The sequence below is a fragment of the Toxotes jaculatrix genome, chromosome 16, assembly GCF_017976425.1.
Source record: "Toxotes jaculatrix isolate fToxJac2 chromosome 16, fToxJac2.pri, whole genome shotgun sequence".
In the NCBI taxonomy this organism is placed as follows: domain Eukaryota; kingdom Metazoa; phylum Chordata; class Actinopteri; family Toxotidae; genus Toxotes; species Toxotes jaculatrix.
In genome coordinates, this window is record NC_054409.1 from 20,555,087 (window position 1) to 20,571,399 (window position 16,313).

At 42.2% G+C, this 16,313-nt stretch overlaps 1 protein-coding gene across 1 annotated transcript in view; it reads right to left on the reverse strand.

The window, feature by feature from the left end:
* Positions 1–423: 423 nt before the first annotated feature.
* si:dkey-34e4.1 (carboxyl-terminal PDZ ligand of neuronal nitric oxide synthase protein) overlaps positions 424–16,313 on the reverse strand; it is a 42,783-nt gene continuing 26,893 nt past the window's right edge. The window contains exons 8-11 of the mRNA XM_041058153.1: positions 13,869–14,030; positions 12,674–12,878; positions 11,628–11,949; positions 424–2,976 (exon numbers count right to left, since the gene is read on the reverse strand). Of these exons, the coding sequence (XP_040914087.1) occupies positions 2,412–2,976; positions 11,628–11,949; positions 12,674–12,878; positions 13,869–14,030 (1,254 nt within the window). The 3' untranslated portion in view covers positions 424–2,411. The remainder of the gene's footprint in view (positions 2,977–11,627; positions 11,950–12,673; positions 12,879–13,868; positions 14,031–16,313) is intronic.

Below are 16,313 nucleotides of genomic sequence, written 5' to 3' on the forward strand. Positions count from 1 at the left end.
AGAGTAAAAGGGCAGAGGAGGAGAGCAGACAGTCTATTTTCGTTCCCATTCAAGCCAAAGAGATGCAGCCAACAGTGTGTCTTTTTTTAATAGGCCTATGGCTGCATTGTTACCCTGTGGTTTGAATCCAGCTGTGAACGGCTTGTTATGATTTCCTCTGCTGCCCCTGTTTGAATACTAGATGTGAGTGCTTTACAGTTTGAAGCCTCATCTTCCCACAGTACATTCAATCAGTCATCGGATAAAATTATGTTTACTGTGCTGCAGTGATGGGAAATTACACTGAAGAAGAGCATCAACAAAGAAACTAAAAGTACATGCAATGATAGTTTCAGCAGCAAACAGAGACAGATCAGATAAATAAGTCTGATGCTGTGGATAAAAGTCTGATACACTGGATAAAAAAAAAACACAGGTAAGTGCTTAAGTTCTTCAACTATTCGTCTTTATTATTTTTTTCTTTCACGTGTTATTGCTGTTATAGCTCCCTGTCACACGTGACGTTGAGAAAAGCCTCGTTTCTGGGTGTAAAAACGTTTGTCCGGGACAAACACCTGCACCGTTACACCACCCCTCTTCTCACACCTCAGCTGCTTTTCCTCTCACGTCCATTAATTGTCACTTCTACCTGTCATATGTTACAACTGTGCACTTAATTGAATAAAACACTATTAACAAGGCAGTAGAATGCTTCCACATTGATGTAAAAAAAATAAAAAACATCATCATTTTCTCTACTGATTAATTGCTCGATCTATAGAATCTCAGTTAAAACCTAAAGATACTCCGTTTACTAAATATCTGGAAAAAAGTCATCAAATATTCAGCAAATATTAAACTTAAAATAATAATTAACAAATTTGTACTTGTCAATTCACTAATTAATTCATCATTTCAGCTCTATTCATCTCATGTATATTTTCAGCACTTAAGAATAATGGCAGTTGCTTAATGATATGTTGTGTTTGCATAAATATATAGATCTACTGACAGAGGGCTACATCTAAGGACTATTTTCATTATCAGTTCATTAACTAATCGTTTGGTTGTTGAAAAAATAGTCAAAATTGCCCATTACATTTTCCCCAGAGTCATTGCTGACAACATCAACAATCCAAAACGCAAACATATAAACAGCAAATCTTCGTATAGGAGAAGCTGGAACCTGCAAATGTTTGGTATTTTTGCTTAAAAATTACTTCTTTTTATGATGAAATAGTTGCAATTTAATTTTCTACTGATCTACTAATTGATTGACTAATTGTTGCAGCTCTACATTGCTTTACGCCAGTGAAGTTAAAGCAACGTTCTCAACATCCAGATTAAGTTGGCACACAATATATATTGCATGTGCGGCAGTAATGTCAGCTTAATTTGTTGAAACAGGTTTTCTGTTCATTCGGGATTTCACAAAGAGAGAGGTAGAAAAGAAAATCTCCCCCTGCTGAGCTGTCTTTCTCCGAGCTCCTGTGTGATTCCCCAATTATCTCCCCACTGAGTCTGAAGGTTCATTTTTATAACAGACCCTCCACTCCGACAGGTGCATTCTGAAGCTTTCAAGGCCGTCAGCTCACTGAGGGCTTGCTTTCTTCTTGTTTCTCAAAAATAAAATCATTTTCATTCAACGTGGAAACAAAATCAATGCAGCACAGAATACAAGTTCCCTTTGGCTATTCTGCTCATTTTTTTCCAGCACTGCTTTAACATCTTTAAGTCTGAAAAACCCAAAATACAAGTAGCACAAAACATTCTGTAACCCACACAACTCTGATAATACAAAATCTACTTATGCACAGCCACAAGTGGATGCGCATAAACCAAAACACAACTAGATCTGCTCAGTTCTATCTTGCCCTATTCCTTTTACTGACTTTCTTGTTCTTTTCTTTCCATCGATCATCCGTTCAGGTGCTTTTCAGAGGACGAGGCTCTTCCCAACATCACCAACATTTGTATGATCATCATCATACTGTGAAATCTGCAGAGAATGGTATTTCCACAACAGTTTGCACCACAGCGAAGCATCATACAAAATAATGTTTTACTGTTGACTACTAGCAAAAATAAAATGTGTTCCCTCGTTGGCTTATGGTAAATGATGTGTGACTTTGACAGTGCAAGAATTGCTACATGTATTCTGCTTAACATTCTAGTCACTAAAAAGTAAATTAGATCATTAATTTCATTACAAAAATACTAAATCTGTCCATTGGCTAATAATTTATTCAATAGATTATTTTTCAGTAACTGGCAATGCTATGTCTGTACTGTGTCACAAGTGGACAGAATAATTAAAGGTCCTGAAATGGAGCCCAGTGTGCAAACACAGGAAGGTCTGACAGTAGGTATTGCATTAAAAGCTGATTGAAGAACATAGTGAAAGGTCTCCAGGGGAATATCAGCCTATACTCCTAACTCCGCTGAGGGACATTAGGGTCTTCCTGGCTGCTCTCCAGCAGCTCATCCTCAGAAAAACTGATGTGAAGGCAGGTATCATTCACAGGAGAGGAGAAGGGCAGCGGGTGCTCATAGGTGTCCGAGTGTGAGGTGAGGGTGGGGGGCTCAGCAGGACATGACTCAGTGGGAGAGAGAACGGCTTCAGCTCTCTCCTCCAGGGGACTGTCACAGCCACTGGAGGCTGTTAAAAAGGTCCCGCGGTCCCCGAACAGGTCGTCGTCATCACGCAGTGGCGACAGCAGGGACTTGGTCTCGGAGCGGACTCCCGAGTCCTCGCTGGCTGAACAGGAGCTGCTCTCACCGTTGCTGAGGGAGTGGAAATCAGCGGATGACAGGGAGCTGGGGGTGATGTCTGGGAATGAGAGGCTGCTGCTGCGACTGGGGGCCGCATCATTAGATGTGACCTCTCCAGGTGCGGGCACAGCTGTGACTTCTGACCCCGGCGACAAGGTCCTGCTGGCCCGCTTGCGGTTCAGGGAGGGTGGAGGAGGGTCAAGTTTGGGAATTGTCTGTTTACTCCTGCAAGTAAGAGAACAGACACACTGGTTAGTGAAGTCTGACCAAATGCCTTTGTTGGTTAACATGCTGAGAATTTCAGTGGATCCTTTATTCTGCCATTCTCTGTACATTCTCTGTACCAAAGAGTATAAGAATAAGCTTCAAGCCAGTTTTCCTCTTCAATGGTCACATTATACCCCATCGACCTGAGCGTACTGTGACGTCAGCTGTTACTAGACAAGACAAGTAGCTTTCTCTGTCTCTCTGGGACTTATCTACATCCCACAGCTCCCCTGTTGAGAAAATAGAGGGACAGGGGCATAAAGAAAACCAAGGAAAAAAACGAGTTTGGGGGGTAAGGAAGCGAGAAAAGAGCTGCAGGCTTGCCCCTCCTCATACACACACCAAAAATAGCTATATTGCAGTCTCCCTGATAGCACCACAATACAGCCATGACAAGCACCAGTGCGCACAACCACACACAATCACAGTCATTCTCTTGGAAAATGAGTCCTGACACAGACTCGCTAACAAGCCTCGCTTCCTCCCCGACTCCTCCCATCTACATTATACTGGTGGTTGCTAACTTCGTTCCCCTGTGAAATCCGGTCTGTGGTTGAATCCTGGTCTTAGTAATGAACTTATGTGACTTGCTGATATATTTACTGTCTCTGCTTCTGTACGATGATGCTGTTGACAACTACGGTAATGAAAGACTTGCTGTAATGGTGCAGGGAAACCATCTCCAGACATAATTATCTGCTGTTTCCTATTTTAACAAACGGAGGAGCAAACACAGCACTGAAAAGTAAAAGTCAAGTCAAGAACTCCCCTGACTCCAGTGTCACAAGCAGCATCATTTGTTTTTATAAGCCATGCTAGAGGGTTGGCTCCGTGTTGGTTTGTATCAACTATCCAAAGTCATTTTGTAAGAAACAAAATTTTATTTTTTTACCATCTTTCAGGAGCCAGCATCACAAAGTGCCTCACAATAAAACACTAACGATAGGGTCTTTAGCTGCTTTTTAAAAGTGTCCACAGATCCAAAGTTTAGGTCCTCAAAAGCACAGCTTCCTTTTGTGTTGAGGTTGGAGTGAGGAACGCACCAACAAACCCTGATCAGGGGACCTCAAATTCCTACTGGAATTAAAATTTAATATAGGCAGGTGCCTGACCACCCAAGGCTTTAAATATAAATGCAAGAATCTTGAACTGGATTTTGAATTTGATGGGAGCCCAGTGTACAGAAATCAGGACGGGTGTTACATGAGACCCTCTTGATGACTTGCTTATAAGTTTGGAAGCAGCATTGTGGACCACTTGCATAAGACAGAGACTCAGTTGATGAGGCCTAATTATGAACAGTAACCAACAAAGTCCTGTCTCACAGATACGAGGACAGATGTCTCTGTTCCAAAGATACTGGCCCATTGCCCTTTAATTTGAGGAAGCTACATTAATAATGTGACACTGAGTGATAGAGTAGCTGACATAGTTCTCCTAAAGCAAAATGAAACCCCTGGATACTTTAATGCTTCTATTGTTTTCCGCTTACAATAGTTTCTTTGTGGCTTATAAACACAAACAGTACAGTTTAAAGTTCGATTCTGCTGTGGTTTCATGTGCTGTTATTTTTGTGTGTGTGCTTTGCCAGGATGTGGAGATTAATTTGCATCCAGATCAAGAAGCACGCTGCTGTCTTTCCTTCCCAGAACCATTATCATAACTTTGACTCAGCACTCTCAGACGCCCCTCTCCGCCTCACTGCCCTATCTCCCTCTCCTCTGTTCTTCCTTTCCATTTTTCTACCTCTCCCTTTATTGCTCCGTCTTTGTCTCTGCATTCATCTCGCTCTTGTCTCATTCCGCTACCTGCCATGAAACTCAGCAACTGGTGTTCTTTTCCTTTTCCTTCTTTTTCCCTTTAAAAATCCCAATAATTCCACTTTAAACATATTTTAGTAGAATATTCCTTCTTAAGTGCACAGACCGGAAGACAAGCTAAAGACTGGGATCACACGTTTGACAGTGATATGGCCCACAGGACTCAAATCTTCCAGTGCTCCTTGTACCATGAGTGTACAACATAAGCTCTCCAACTAAAGGAGATTATTAGGAGCTTGTTCAAGTCAGACCATTAGACAGCTCCCATATACTTATACGGGAGCTGTCTAATGGAGAAGAATGTCTTTCTGATATTCCTGCCATTTGGGCAGCCACTGGTTTCAGTTCAAAATGAGCTTGTAGAGACTTTAGGTAATCCATCACACTGAGCAATTCATTGGGCTTTCTGGGTTTATCAAAGTCATATTATCATTTCATGGTGATGCACATGAAAACAGACTATTTCATGTCTCCTAAAGTGGTTTAATTGTGGGTGAAAAGCTGCCACAAAGCAACATTTGTCATGTATAAGACCACAAAACTCACATGATCCTTTTACATGATCCTGATTTGATAGTTGTTTGTTTTTCTGGGTTTATTTTTCTGCTTGTGATTAAAATAGAATACCAGTTATTACCAGACACAAAAAAATCAATTATTTCCTTATGCTGCGCTTCTTCTGGCTGCTGGTCAAACATGCAGCAGCACAGTGTGTGAGATCTCCGACGCCATACGTCTGAGGCTTGGCTTATTACATTCACCATCTGGAAGATGGTGATTTGGTTAGAATCAGCAAAGCAAAACATGCACACGACAAAAACACTCACAAAATATAACGCAAACGCCACCGTAACACAGTCAGTGTAAGACAGATACATCAAGACGTACGTCTCTTCTGTCTCAGTGTTTCAGCTTCACTGTTCAGACTGAATCTCCACTGACAAGATAATACTAACTCTTGACAACAACATTTCTTCTATTCTGGCAAAAGTGTGAGAGGCGAAACAAGCACTCAGAGTCCAGCAAAGTGTGGAAAACACAGACGGTGCTACCGTGCACAAGACATGAGTGACTCACTGATTACCTCAATGTGGTTATGAATTTGCAGAACCACATCCGCATGTAAATGGAGGTTATTATGCAGTCATTAGCAAAGAAATCACTGGTGAGACCCACACATGAGCCAGCTAACACCCACACTGTTCATCCACCACATGCCCAGTCCCCATGCTTGTGCCACAGACTATGGTTCTGCATGCTGGTTGTCATGAGTAATACTCACATAGAGGGAGGAGAAGGGGCAGAGAGGAGAAGAGGAGGAGGAGGAGGAGGAGAGGAAGGGGGCTTAGGCAGTGGCAGAGAGCTCCCCAGGCTCCTAGGGAGAGGCAGGTTGGTGCAGCACACGATGAGAGGGACGGGGATGGGGACAGGGCGATGGAACGCATGAGCTGTGGGTCTAAGGCAACTGCTGCTGGCTGGGTGTTATTCTGGGGGGTTCAGTTTGTTTGTTTGGGCAAACTGACAGGAAAATGAAGGATGGTTAGATGAGGAAGAGGATGAGCAGGAGCGGGTCCTCGCACCTGTACCAAAGAGAGGCAACAGTTAGACTACAGAGGATCAGGGAGCTATATAAGGGAGAGAGAGAATTTAAAAGGCCATGCCAGTGATTTCTCAGATTTTAGCCCATTAAAGCCACTATGTGTAAGATTTGAAGATTTCCAACTGAGCAACCCCACTACTTGCATCCAAAAAGACAGATCTGACCTGGGGACACTGAGATGAGTGGGTCGAAAGACTGTACCAATATTTCTACAAACAAAACTTACAACATCAGAATAATTTTAAAAAAAGGGAAATTCACTTTGACTAGGCTTTAAAAGTCAGATAATGTCTAACTTTAATGCGGACTATTTTCCAAAGCCTACCGGGACGATTGATTTACAACATTTCAGGCAGCTGCTGGCTTTGACCGATTTCAGGACACCTTAAAAAACCTGAAACTTCTTGAGATAGTATCTGTCACAGCTGTAAGCAAGGTCTTATTTAAAAATTATTCTTTGTCGATGCTTACAGGAAAATCTGACATCTGAGACGTGAAGATCGGCACAGTTAAGAAAAAGACCCTATTTCAGAAATCTAAGTGGTTGAAAAAGATTTTTGGAGCTTAAGGTAGAGTCAGTCTCTTTTCTTAACTAGAACATTGGCTGCCAACAGCTACTTTCACACTATAATACAACTGCCAAATTCACATTATCTTCTTTTTGAGGTTTTCATTTCTGACAACATGCAGTTGTCCTTTAGAGGGTGTTTTTTTGTGAACTGTGTCCTTATCCAAAGTGAGGGAGTGCTGTATTTTGTGGAGATTGTGAAGCGCTCCGCAATTTTGTAATTTGTGATTTTGGGCACTGTCGGTAAAAATGACTCCCTGGCTCAATTCTAAAGTAAACTAAAGTAAAAATCATTTCAAAGCTTCTTTAATGCTATCTATCCTTTAGGAAATTGTCAGCAAGATAAAAATCAGCATTATTTTTCAGTGGATGAAAAAAATACATGACTAAAAAAATACATGAGATGTGCGTGAAGCTGTTCGCTGCTGATATACTTATTTATTCCTGGGGTAATTAAATGCCACATGAAAATCAATACAGACACCATAGCTGCAGAGGCGTTATAGAGGTTAAAACGACCCCCCCCCCCATGATGTCTGCAGTACATATGACTCATAAGCACAGCTTCACCATTCAATAAACAGGAACAAAGCAGGCAATCAACAGAATAGCATGGAAAAATAGCAGCTTTTTCTAATTTCATTACAACCAGTAGGAGCTCTGCTGATTATCAGGTGGAGACATATAAAAGGAATCAGTTAAAAATCTTCATCTTCCTATTTAGTCACGTCTCTGAAAAGAAGTCTTACCTGTAAAATCTTTTATACTTAAGCCTTTGAGATAGACAGTCAGTGACACAAAGCAACTGAAAGAACAAGTAGGAGGTTTATGCTGAGAGAAGGGACACTGGGCCTTTGTAAAAGCATTTTGCTTTTGCAAAGAAATTAACACACAACACCCATCTGAGTGTGTGTAAGATGTCTGTGTGGGATGTTTGAGCATGTAGGTGGATGAATGCGAGAGTCTGTGAAGTGTCTGCGAAACTTAAAAATTCAAACAACTGTATTCTAAACAGCAACCCCGACTGACAGAGTCCCAGTCGAACATTTTTCAGTTACTGACAGGCCGACTTTCCACCTCTCCACGTTTCACATTAGCCCGACGCGAGCCCGTCTGGGAGCAGATGAATCTTGCCACAAACCTCTTAAAAATGTCAGTTGCTATCTCTGAACAACAGTTTGCAGCAGAATGTAAATTCAGCTGACAGAACCAGCTCCGCCCAAACGCCTAGCAACATCATCCATTACAGTCACATCACATCGCTATTATCAAATTACTGTCCAACGAGGCTGGTGCAGCTCTGATATAGACAATAATGTTAATGATGAGGGGGGGGGGTGAAGAGAAGATCACAAGACAGGTCAGGAAATGTGATTATGCAACATACAATACTGTCAGACAGAAAGTGTAAGAGGGTGCTGTCTATACCATGGCAGAGGAAAACATGACTCACATATGTGTCTGTTTTCGCTCTGCGTGGGCACGCTGCAGTTTTTAGCAGCGTGGCTCTAGGGAGTGGTGGTCCATTGGTCGGATTCGCACTGTGAAACATCTCAAGATCTATCTCACTGTGGGATGCTGAGAAGTTTTTTTCCTTTGTCGTGCAGGCAGACTTAGGCACCGCCAACGGGCCAGTGTTTTCACTTGACATTCTTCGCTGGACATCTGCTTGATGGATTGGCACGTAATTTTGTACAGACCTTCAAGGTTCCCTGACAATGAACCCTACCGACTTTTCATCTAGCGCCAGCATCAGGTTGACGTTTGTGGTTTCAAGCAAATTAGCAAATGTTAGATTGTGTACAGCATGGCTGTAGACTCAGTGTTGTTTCCATGTGGATCACATAAAGAGGCTGATGACTCAAAAAGCTGCAAACAACACAGTTCAATGTTGTGCCCACAAAGTGTATTCTAAGTCTACTATAACATCCTGTTTTCATCCTACTTTGACTTTCCTGCTTGTTGTGTAAAGCGTGACTCACTACGTGGTTAGATATAGTGTTCAGTGCAATGCCATCATGTGTGATCATATAGTACTCAAGTCGGTGGGCCAGATGGCATGCACACATGGCTGTGGTCCATGTTTGGTGATGATGGCCGTGTGAGGTAAAGCTGTAAAGCTAAACTGTGGTAATACTGTGAAGTGAACAGATTCCATTGCTCTGCATGACCAGCACTGGGCCTGAGGGTTGGGGGGTGGGGGCGGTGGGGGGTTGTCCAACTAAGGCAGGACGAAGAACGTGAGGGGGAAGAGTGACAATGAGAGAGGATGGCAGCGAGAGTATCTGTCTGCTAGTTCAAAGAACATAAAATAAGGCCATTCAGGCTGTAAACATCGACTCGCTGGGGAAATTCAGAGAACAAAAGCAAATTGAAGCAATAAAATTTGCCATGTGGTGAGGGGAGGAGGGGTATAGGAGTTTGACTGCGCCAAAGGTAATGCAAAGGAGTTTGGCAGGGGGAAGCACAATAACACAATGGAGCTGGAGTTTCCATTTCTCCAACTCTCATTTTTTCTTATTTTTCCTATGCTTCACAGAGAGATTACAAGATGTAGCTGAGTTGCATAAGATGCACAAGAACACTACTAATTCTAAACACATAAAAGCTAAAGTTGTTTTCACATCATAAACTAAGTTTCTTTGCAGGATTGTTGGAAGATGATTATCATAGTTGCACTATTATCATAGTGCTGTATAACCTGACTTTTCATTATTTTTATGTGCCATGTGTGTATAAGCCCAGCATAAAATTTTATGATTACTGTTTACACAAAGATGATGTCACTCAGGAGAGGTGGCAAACAAAAGCCAATAAAGGTAGACGAGGACGGCAGAGAGAAAGAAAGTCACTTAAGAGGAAGATCATAAAATGCCCTGGTGGTATATTTCTAAGCTGGTGGGACAAAAAATAGAAAATGTGGTGGGGCAAAGAAGCACAGGAGGAAAGTAGCAGACAGAAAAGGGACACTGGCTGTTACATAATCACAAATAAAAGGGGGGGGTGGGGGGTGGGAGGGGCACACAACACACTCCCAGCTGAAACTAATGTTCATATGGAATTGTAAAGTAACAAGATGCCTCTCTTTGGAAGAGTTCTGAAGTTTCCTTTTGTCATTCCTTTTATTTTTTTCCCTCCTGCGTATGTAAAAAAAAAAAAAATGTATTCTGACATATGTAGCTGGGTAGGGTTTCAGGTTGTGAAAGGATGGGAGCTGGGATTGGCTGGGAGTCTGTGCTGCAGGAAACCACAGGATGTGAGCCTGGCTAAGCTGCAGATTGAGAAAAACACACACACACACATACACACACATACACACACACACACACACAAACAAAGAAGACATACAAAATTACAACATCCACAAGCACGCCAAATACACACTACACCACTGAGTCAATTCCAACTTCTTATTTTTCTCCTTGTCTGTTTTGAAATCAAGTTTAACCTGCTCTCCTTGGAGATTTCGCTGTGGATTGCTTTCAGAGAGAGAAAACAGCAAGAGAAGAGACACATTTAGTGTGAGAATGAGTGAGAGAAGGAGGGAGATAAAAAAGAAAAGGACTACAGAGTTTATCCTGCTTGAGAGCTCTGCTTGATCTTATGTAGTAAATGTTTTTTTTTTGCTGGTCTTTGTGATGGCTTTTAAGGAGATTAAAAGCTCATTAAAAAGCTCATTAAAAAGTAATTACATGCTGTGGCTACATACAGTATATGCATTTAAGGCAAGGGTTGCTTGTGTATCACTGAGCTGCATGCCAGAGCATTCAGACATTTAGTCCAAAGTACAGTAGGGAAAGCACTTCATAAAATAAAATGTGCGAGACAGCGAGAAAAAGAACCTCAAACATCCCTGAAAAGCAAAACACATTCATCATAAATTATTCCAAAGAAAACGATTCCCTTTACGGCTTTTACTCTCTCGAGACGTGTTTTAATGGCTTCTCAAAATGAGTTTTTTCATGGAATAGAAACACTGGGACGGAGTTAAAGCTGATGGAGTTTCAGAGTTTCTCTTAAATCTCATTCTCTCTCACAAGCTCCTCTGATTCCCTCTTTCAACCTCAAACCTGATCCCTCTTTGTTTGTCTAACCCCAGCCCTTTTCTCCCCATGTTCTGTAATCCCCTGATTACAGTCACACTTTCATTAGCTGGAGGCTGTTTCCGCTGAGTTGAGCTGTTCTCTACTAATAACACTAAAAGCTACAGGCAGCATATGTCATTGTGTAGCCAGGTTACCTCAAACACAAACTGACTGCTACCACATTAGGAATGTGCCTACACATTAAAGGAACAATTCAAAACTCTGGACACAAAGATAGATGAGAAGATCGATATCACTCTTTGTGTGTATGAACATTAAACATGAAGCTTTTTCATTTTTCATCAGTATTTTTTACAGTATTTTTTTACTGTATCACCACTCAGAAGGATTTATTGATTTATTGTGTTGAAAACCTGTGGATACGCCGACCAAAGTCAGAGACACGAGAGCGGTAACACTTCACCTGAAAATGTCTTTAATGTACGATGGCTTCATTGCAAAATGGTGTGTTTTGGTACGGTACTAACAAGCATGATTGTCTCTCTGTGTAATCAACATGAGGACAGACGTCTTACTTTTCATCCATGTTGGCGGAGTTTCTCGATGTAAAGGGGACGATCTCGTTGCAGGACCTCTCCTTGCTGTCCGCTGTCCCATTGGCCCTAATGAAGGAATCCAGGTCTCCGTTGACTGATGCAGCTGGTTTGGTGCTGTTCTCCAGGTTGAGCAGGTTGAGGTAGGACTCAGCACAGTCCACCTGGGTGGGGGAGAGGGGGGAGGTTTGGAGTGGCCATGCGGGCGTGGAGGTGATGAGGTGGTCCAGGGACTGTCTGTAGTGATTCTTCAGATTTAGAGACAGAGACTTTGCTGATGTGGGGACAGAAGACTGTTGACCATCTGGAATAGATGAATAGGACAAGTCAAATTAACAAAATGCTTCAGTGAAAAACAACAAAAAGAACAGGACTCAACCCCAAACCGCTTTGTGGTCTTTCATCTCATTATGACTGTCTATGACTTTCATCATTGACAGGAGGAGTTCACCGAACTTGTTTTCCACAAATTAAGTGTGAAACATTTGAAGGATCTGAAATCAGCGTTATGAAAACAGAAAATCATACTTGTTCATGGAAATTTAAAAATTAAAACCAAAAATCCATATCCTCTCAAAACTGACCTGAAAACAGGTTTGAGCACTAACTCTGTTTTTCTTTTCTTCCTCACTCTGGATCATTAAAATTGACTGAGGCTTTGCTTCGGTCCTCACTTTGTGTGACTTAGGTTCCTTCTTTGATACTGTGATCAAGACATTCAGCATCACGCCTGTTTTGTCTCCTCAATACTGACAAAAGTGAAATGCTCATTTTAAGGATGTCCAGGTCGCACTGAAAGAAAAGCACTCGCCTGTGGCAGCTGTGCTTCTGCCCCATCTAACACAGCTGACAGTGTTTACAGGCAGGAGGCCAGTGAGGGATTTTGGTTTGTGTCATGACTGTCTTCATCATCCCCAAGCCAACAGGGGAGTGTGCAATGAAGAATGCAGCACAAGGGGAACCTGACCTGACAAAAGTTTGTCTGAGGGATTACACTGTACCTATAAGTCACTTCTCCAGTAACTTACTGTGTCCATTGGCTTGAGGCTCATGTTGTGGCTGCCCTGGCTGTGTTGTACTTGGGGAATGGGCCTCCAGCTCTTTCAGCTGCTGCACGAGCAGGGCCAGGTGTTGCAGCAAGTCCCTGTTCTGCAGCAGCAGCTGGTGGACACGGGCCTGAGCCTCCATACGGGCAGCAGTCTCTGCTGCCATCTGATCCTTCAACAGCTGCACCTGTAGTGGAAAAACAAAGGGCAAGGTATGTTTGTGCGTGAACATTTCTAATCTGATTTGAAAACCTAGATGCAATAACTATTAAAATGTTGGTTTGAACAGTTGTTTTTTCTATCTCATCACAATTAAACTCCAGTTTTTGATCCATAATATTGAATGAAATCAGGTTCATAATCCTGCCCACGTCTATAATCCTTAGACTGAGACTCAAAGTAATGTTAGGATTGCTGTTTAGGTTCATCATGAACTGGGGGGCCGATGAGCCGTATCAGACATGAAATGCTAAAGTAAATATCTGTGTCTCAGTTCCTCAGATGTTGTAAACAGGAGGTTCAGTGAATCTCTTGAGATGCTTTGTTACAAACATTTGTGCATTTTTAATTTCAGCACAGGTTGTGTTTTCTAATACTGCACCAACTGTCCTTGCATAACTGTTCTAGTGCTGCCCCCTAGTGGGACACCATTAGTAAAAGACAGGTAGTGCATGCAGATATCATGGTAGTGCCACATCAAAGCTCATTGGGATTTTATTTGTGCTGTGCACTGGTCACCAAGATGAAGGTCACCCCTCTTCATCTCTATTCTGCTAAATTAAGATAAACAATTATCCTTGAGTGTGTATTAGCCTCAAGCAGAGTAAAAGTGCACCGTGGGTATTTTGCATCCTGGGGATACACTGGTAGAGTAAATGTCAGTATCATTTACTCTACCAATGTGACAAGGCTGCAGCAAAAACTGTGTGCGTATGGCCCTCAAGGGAGAAAGCATTACAAGTCCAGGTGACAAAATAATTCCAGTTTCATTTTACACCATACTCCATGTGCAATTTCATGAATTGAAATGAAAATGAAAGTGTGCAACAGAGGAAAATGTCTGAGCTTCAAACTGAGGTCGAACAAAGTAAGAGGTTCAAAATGTATTCATCCATATCTACTGCTGTGTTTTAGACAACCTGAACAGTGAGTGTGATTGTCAATGTCTGTATCTTACCTGTGCGACGGCCACCTGAGTGTGCTGCTGCTGCTGCTGTAGCTGCTGCTGTAGAAGCTGCAGGTAATGCTGTGATGCCAGAGGAGTGAGAGATGGAGAGCAAGGGCTGCTGGGAGTAACGCCTTGGGATGTCACAGTGAAGAGAGACCTTCGGTCAAAGTCCTGACAACAGGCAAACACAGCCATTAAAAACACATTGCATTTATGGAAGGATAATGGTGGCAAAAACAGCACCGTTAAAGCTGAAACAATGGGTAAATTTCTCTGACATCTTATTCCCTGACACAAACTGTACCCTCAAAAACCATCAAAGACCCAATTTTTCATCCTGGGTATATGGTATAAATAGCTATTTTTAGGCCTTTGACACCAGACAAATGCAATTAACAGACCAGCAGGATAGAAACCACCCAGTCCTCTGAGCCCCAGAGACCAGGACAGAGACCCACTGATCTGGGGCCCCCTGGAGCCCCTTTCTGTAACTCCTCACCAGAACTGGAATAATCTCTAAGCTCATTACCATACTATACACTCTTGTCCTCTGTCTCCATTTATCTCTCCCGGTCTCCTTCCTCTTTGGATTTTTAGATGATTTTCCAGATGATCTTTGGCACCACAAACATGTCCTGGAGAAATAGGACGTTCCCTAAGCAGCTTTGGATTTCACCCCCCTCTCTCACACAGCAGGGATGGAGCAATTGTGCATTTCTGTCTCCAGGGGATATCAGTACTGACCAAAAGAGATGGATTTAGTGTGTGTGTGTGTGTGTGTGTGTGTGTGTGTGTGTGTGTGTGTGTGTGTGTGTGTGTGTGTGTGTGTGTGTGTGTGTGTGTGTGTGCGTGTGTGTGGATGGCTTCAGTGAGAGAGTATGTTTAAGCCCCACATAAACACATAAAATTCAGGTCTGTATAATCACATAAATTGCTACTGCTTTCCTTGATACACTAGTACATTGTACAGCAGTATATTGTAACTCTTTCATCAAACCACTAGAGGGCGAAGTAGCACACTGTACTGAGTGCATCTAACACAGAGAGGCTGCCTTGTTATGTTTCCTCCTCTGAAGCATCCATAACTGGATGCAAGCATATGAACAAATAATGAATGACAAGCTAATATAACAGTTATAACAATATAAAACATGCCTTCATACAGTGGGAGTTATAGTTGTTGATAAATACTGTACACTAACAAACATTTCTCCTTATATCTGCCTAAAACTATATTATAGTGTGTTATGAACCATTTATAAAATGTTTATATGCGTCTTATAAAAACTTGATGAGCGAGCGGTGGGGTTGAAGTAATGTGCTATCTGACAACCATTTTGTTTATCAATTAATCATCGTTTTTCAAGCCAAAATGTCAAGCTTTTGCAGGTTGCACCTTCTAAAATGTGGGAGGGTGCTGCCTTTTTTTGTTTTACATCACTGTAAGTTAAATGTCTTTGACCTGGACTGTTGGTTGGACAAAACAAGCAAGGAGCAGCAAAGGAACAGATTTCAGATATTTGTAAATGAAACTGGCCTGTAGATACACATTACCTCATTATTAGTATTCCCATAAACTACGGCCTAAAAAAGAAAGCCGATTCAGCACCTCAGATTTTGTCTACCCTTGCGTTGAATGTTTGCAATCACCAATACAACCAGCATCCTTCCTTCCTGTTATCCTGATCTCATTAGTCCTCCCTCCATCTCTTTCTTTCCTTCTCTCCCTTCCTCCTTCCCTCACTCCTTGCTTATCTCCATGGAGCAGATGTTCACGAACCCCTCATGGGATTGTGGTGGCATTTCTCAGAAATCAAAGGGAACAGTCTGGGTTTTTAGGATTAGGTATCCCCCTTTCACAGTCAGCAGGAATATTCAGGTTCCCCATTCCAGTCCCACTCTCTCTCTTTTAGCAGCACGATAACAGCTGTGTCTACCACATTCGCTGTGGTGACAAATCCAAAGGAACACATCGTGACACACTAAAGCCTGCATGTGTTCATCTTTTTATCCTGTCACTGTCAAAATATTAGTGAACAATAATCATCACTTCCTAACTTTATAAGGATTCAAACCACATCTAAAACGCGGTGAAACAAAACTGTAGTCTTTTTGCCTCATGCAAGACTGACCAGGTCATTTCATACCTGCAGTATCTGCTGCCAACTAGGAGCTGTGATTGGTCATGGAGCGCTGCAGTCAATGATCTAGTCAGGTACTGCAGTAGATGACAAAGCACTATACTGTACTTTTACAGTTCAATGAGCCATTTGGCAGCGCTATGCCCAGATAATAGCATCAAAACACACACTCAAGCCAAAGTAATGAATCCAGGGAGCAGAGCTGATATTCTGTAGCTACAAAGACAGAAGCAGTCTTGAGTAAAGAAACCATTAATCATTAAAATGTGGACACTGCTGCTGCCTCACCCCCGCTATTGGTGTCAGTAATTAA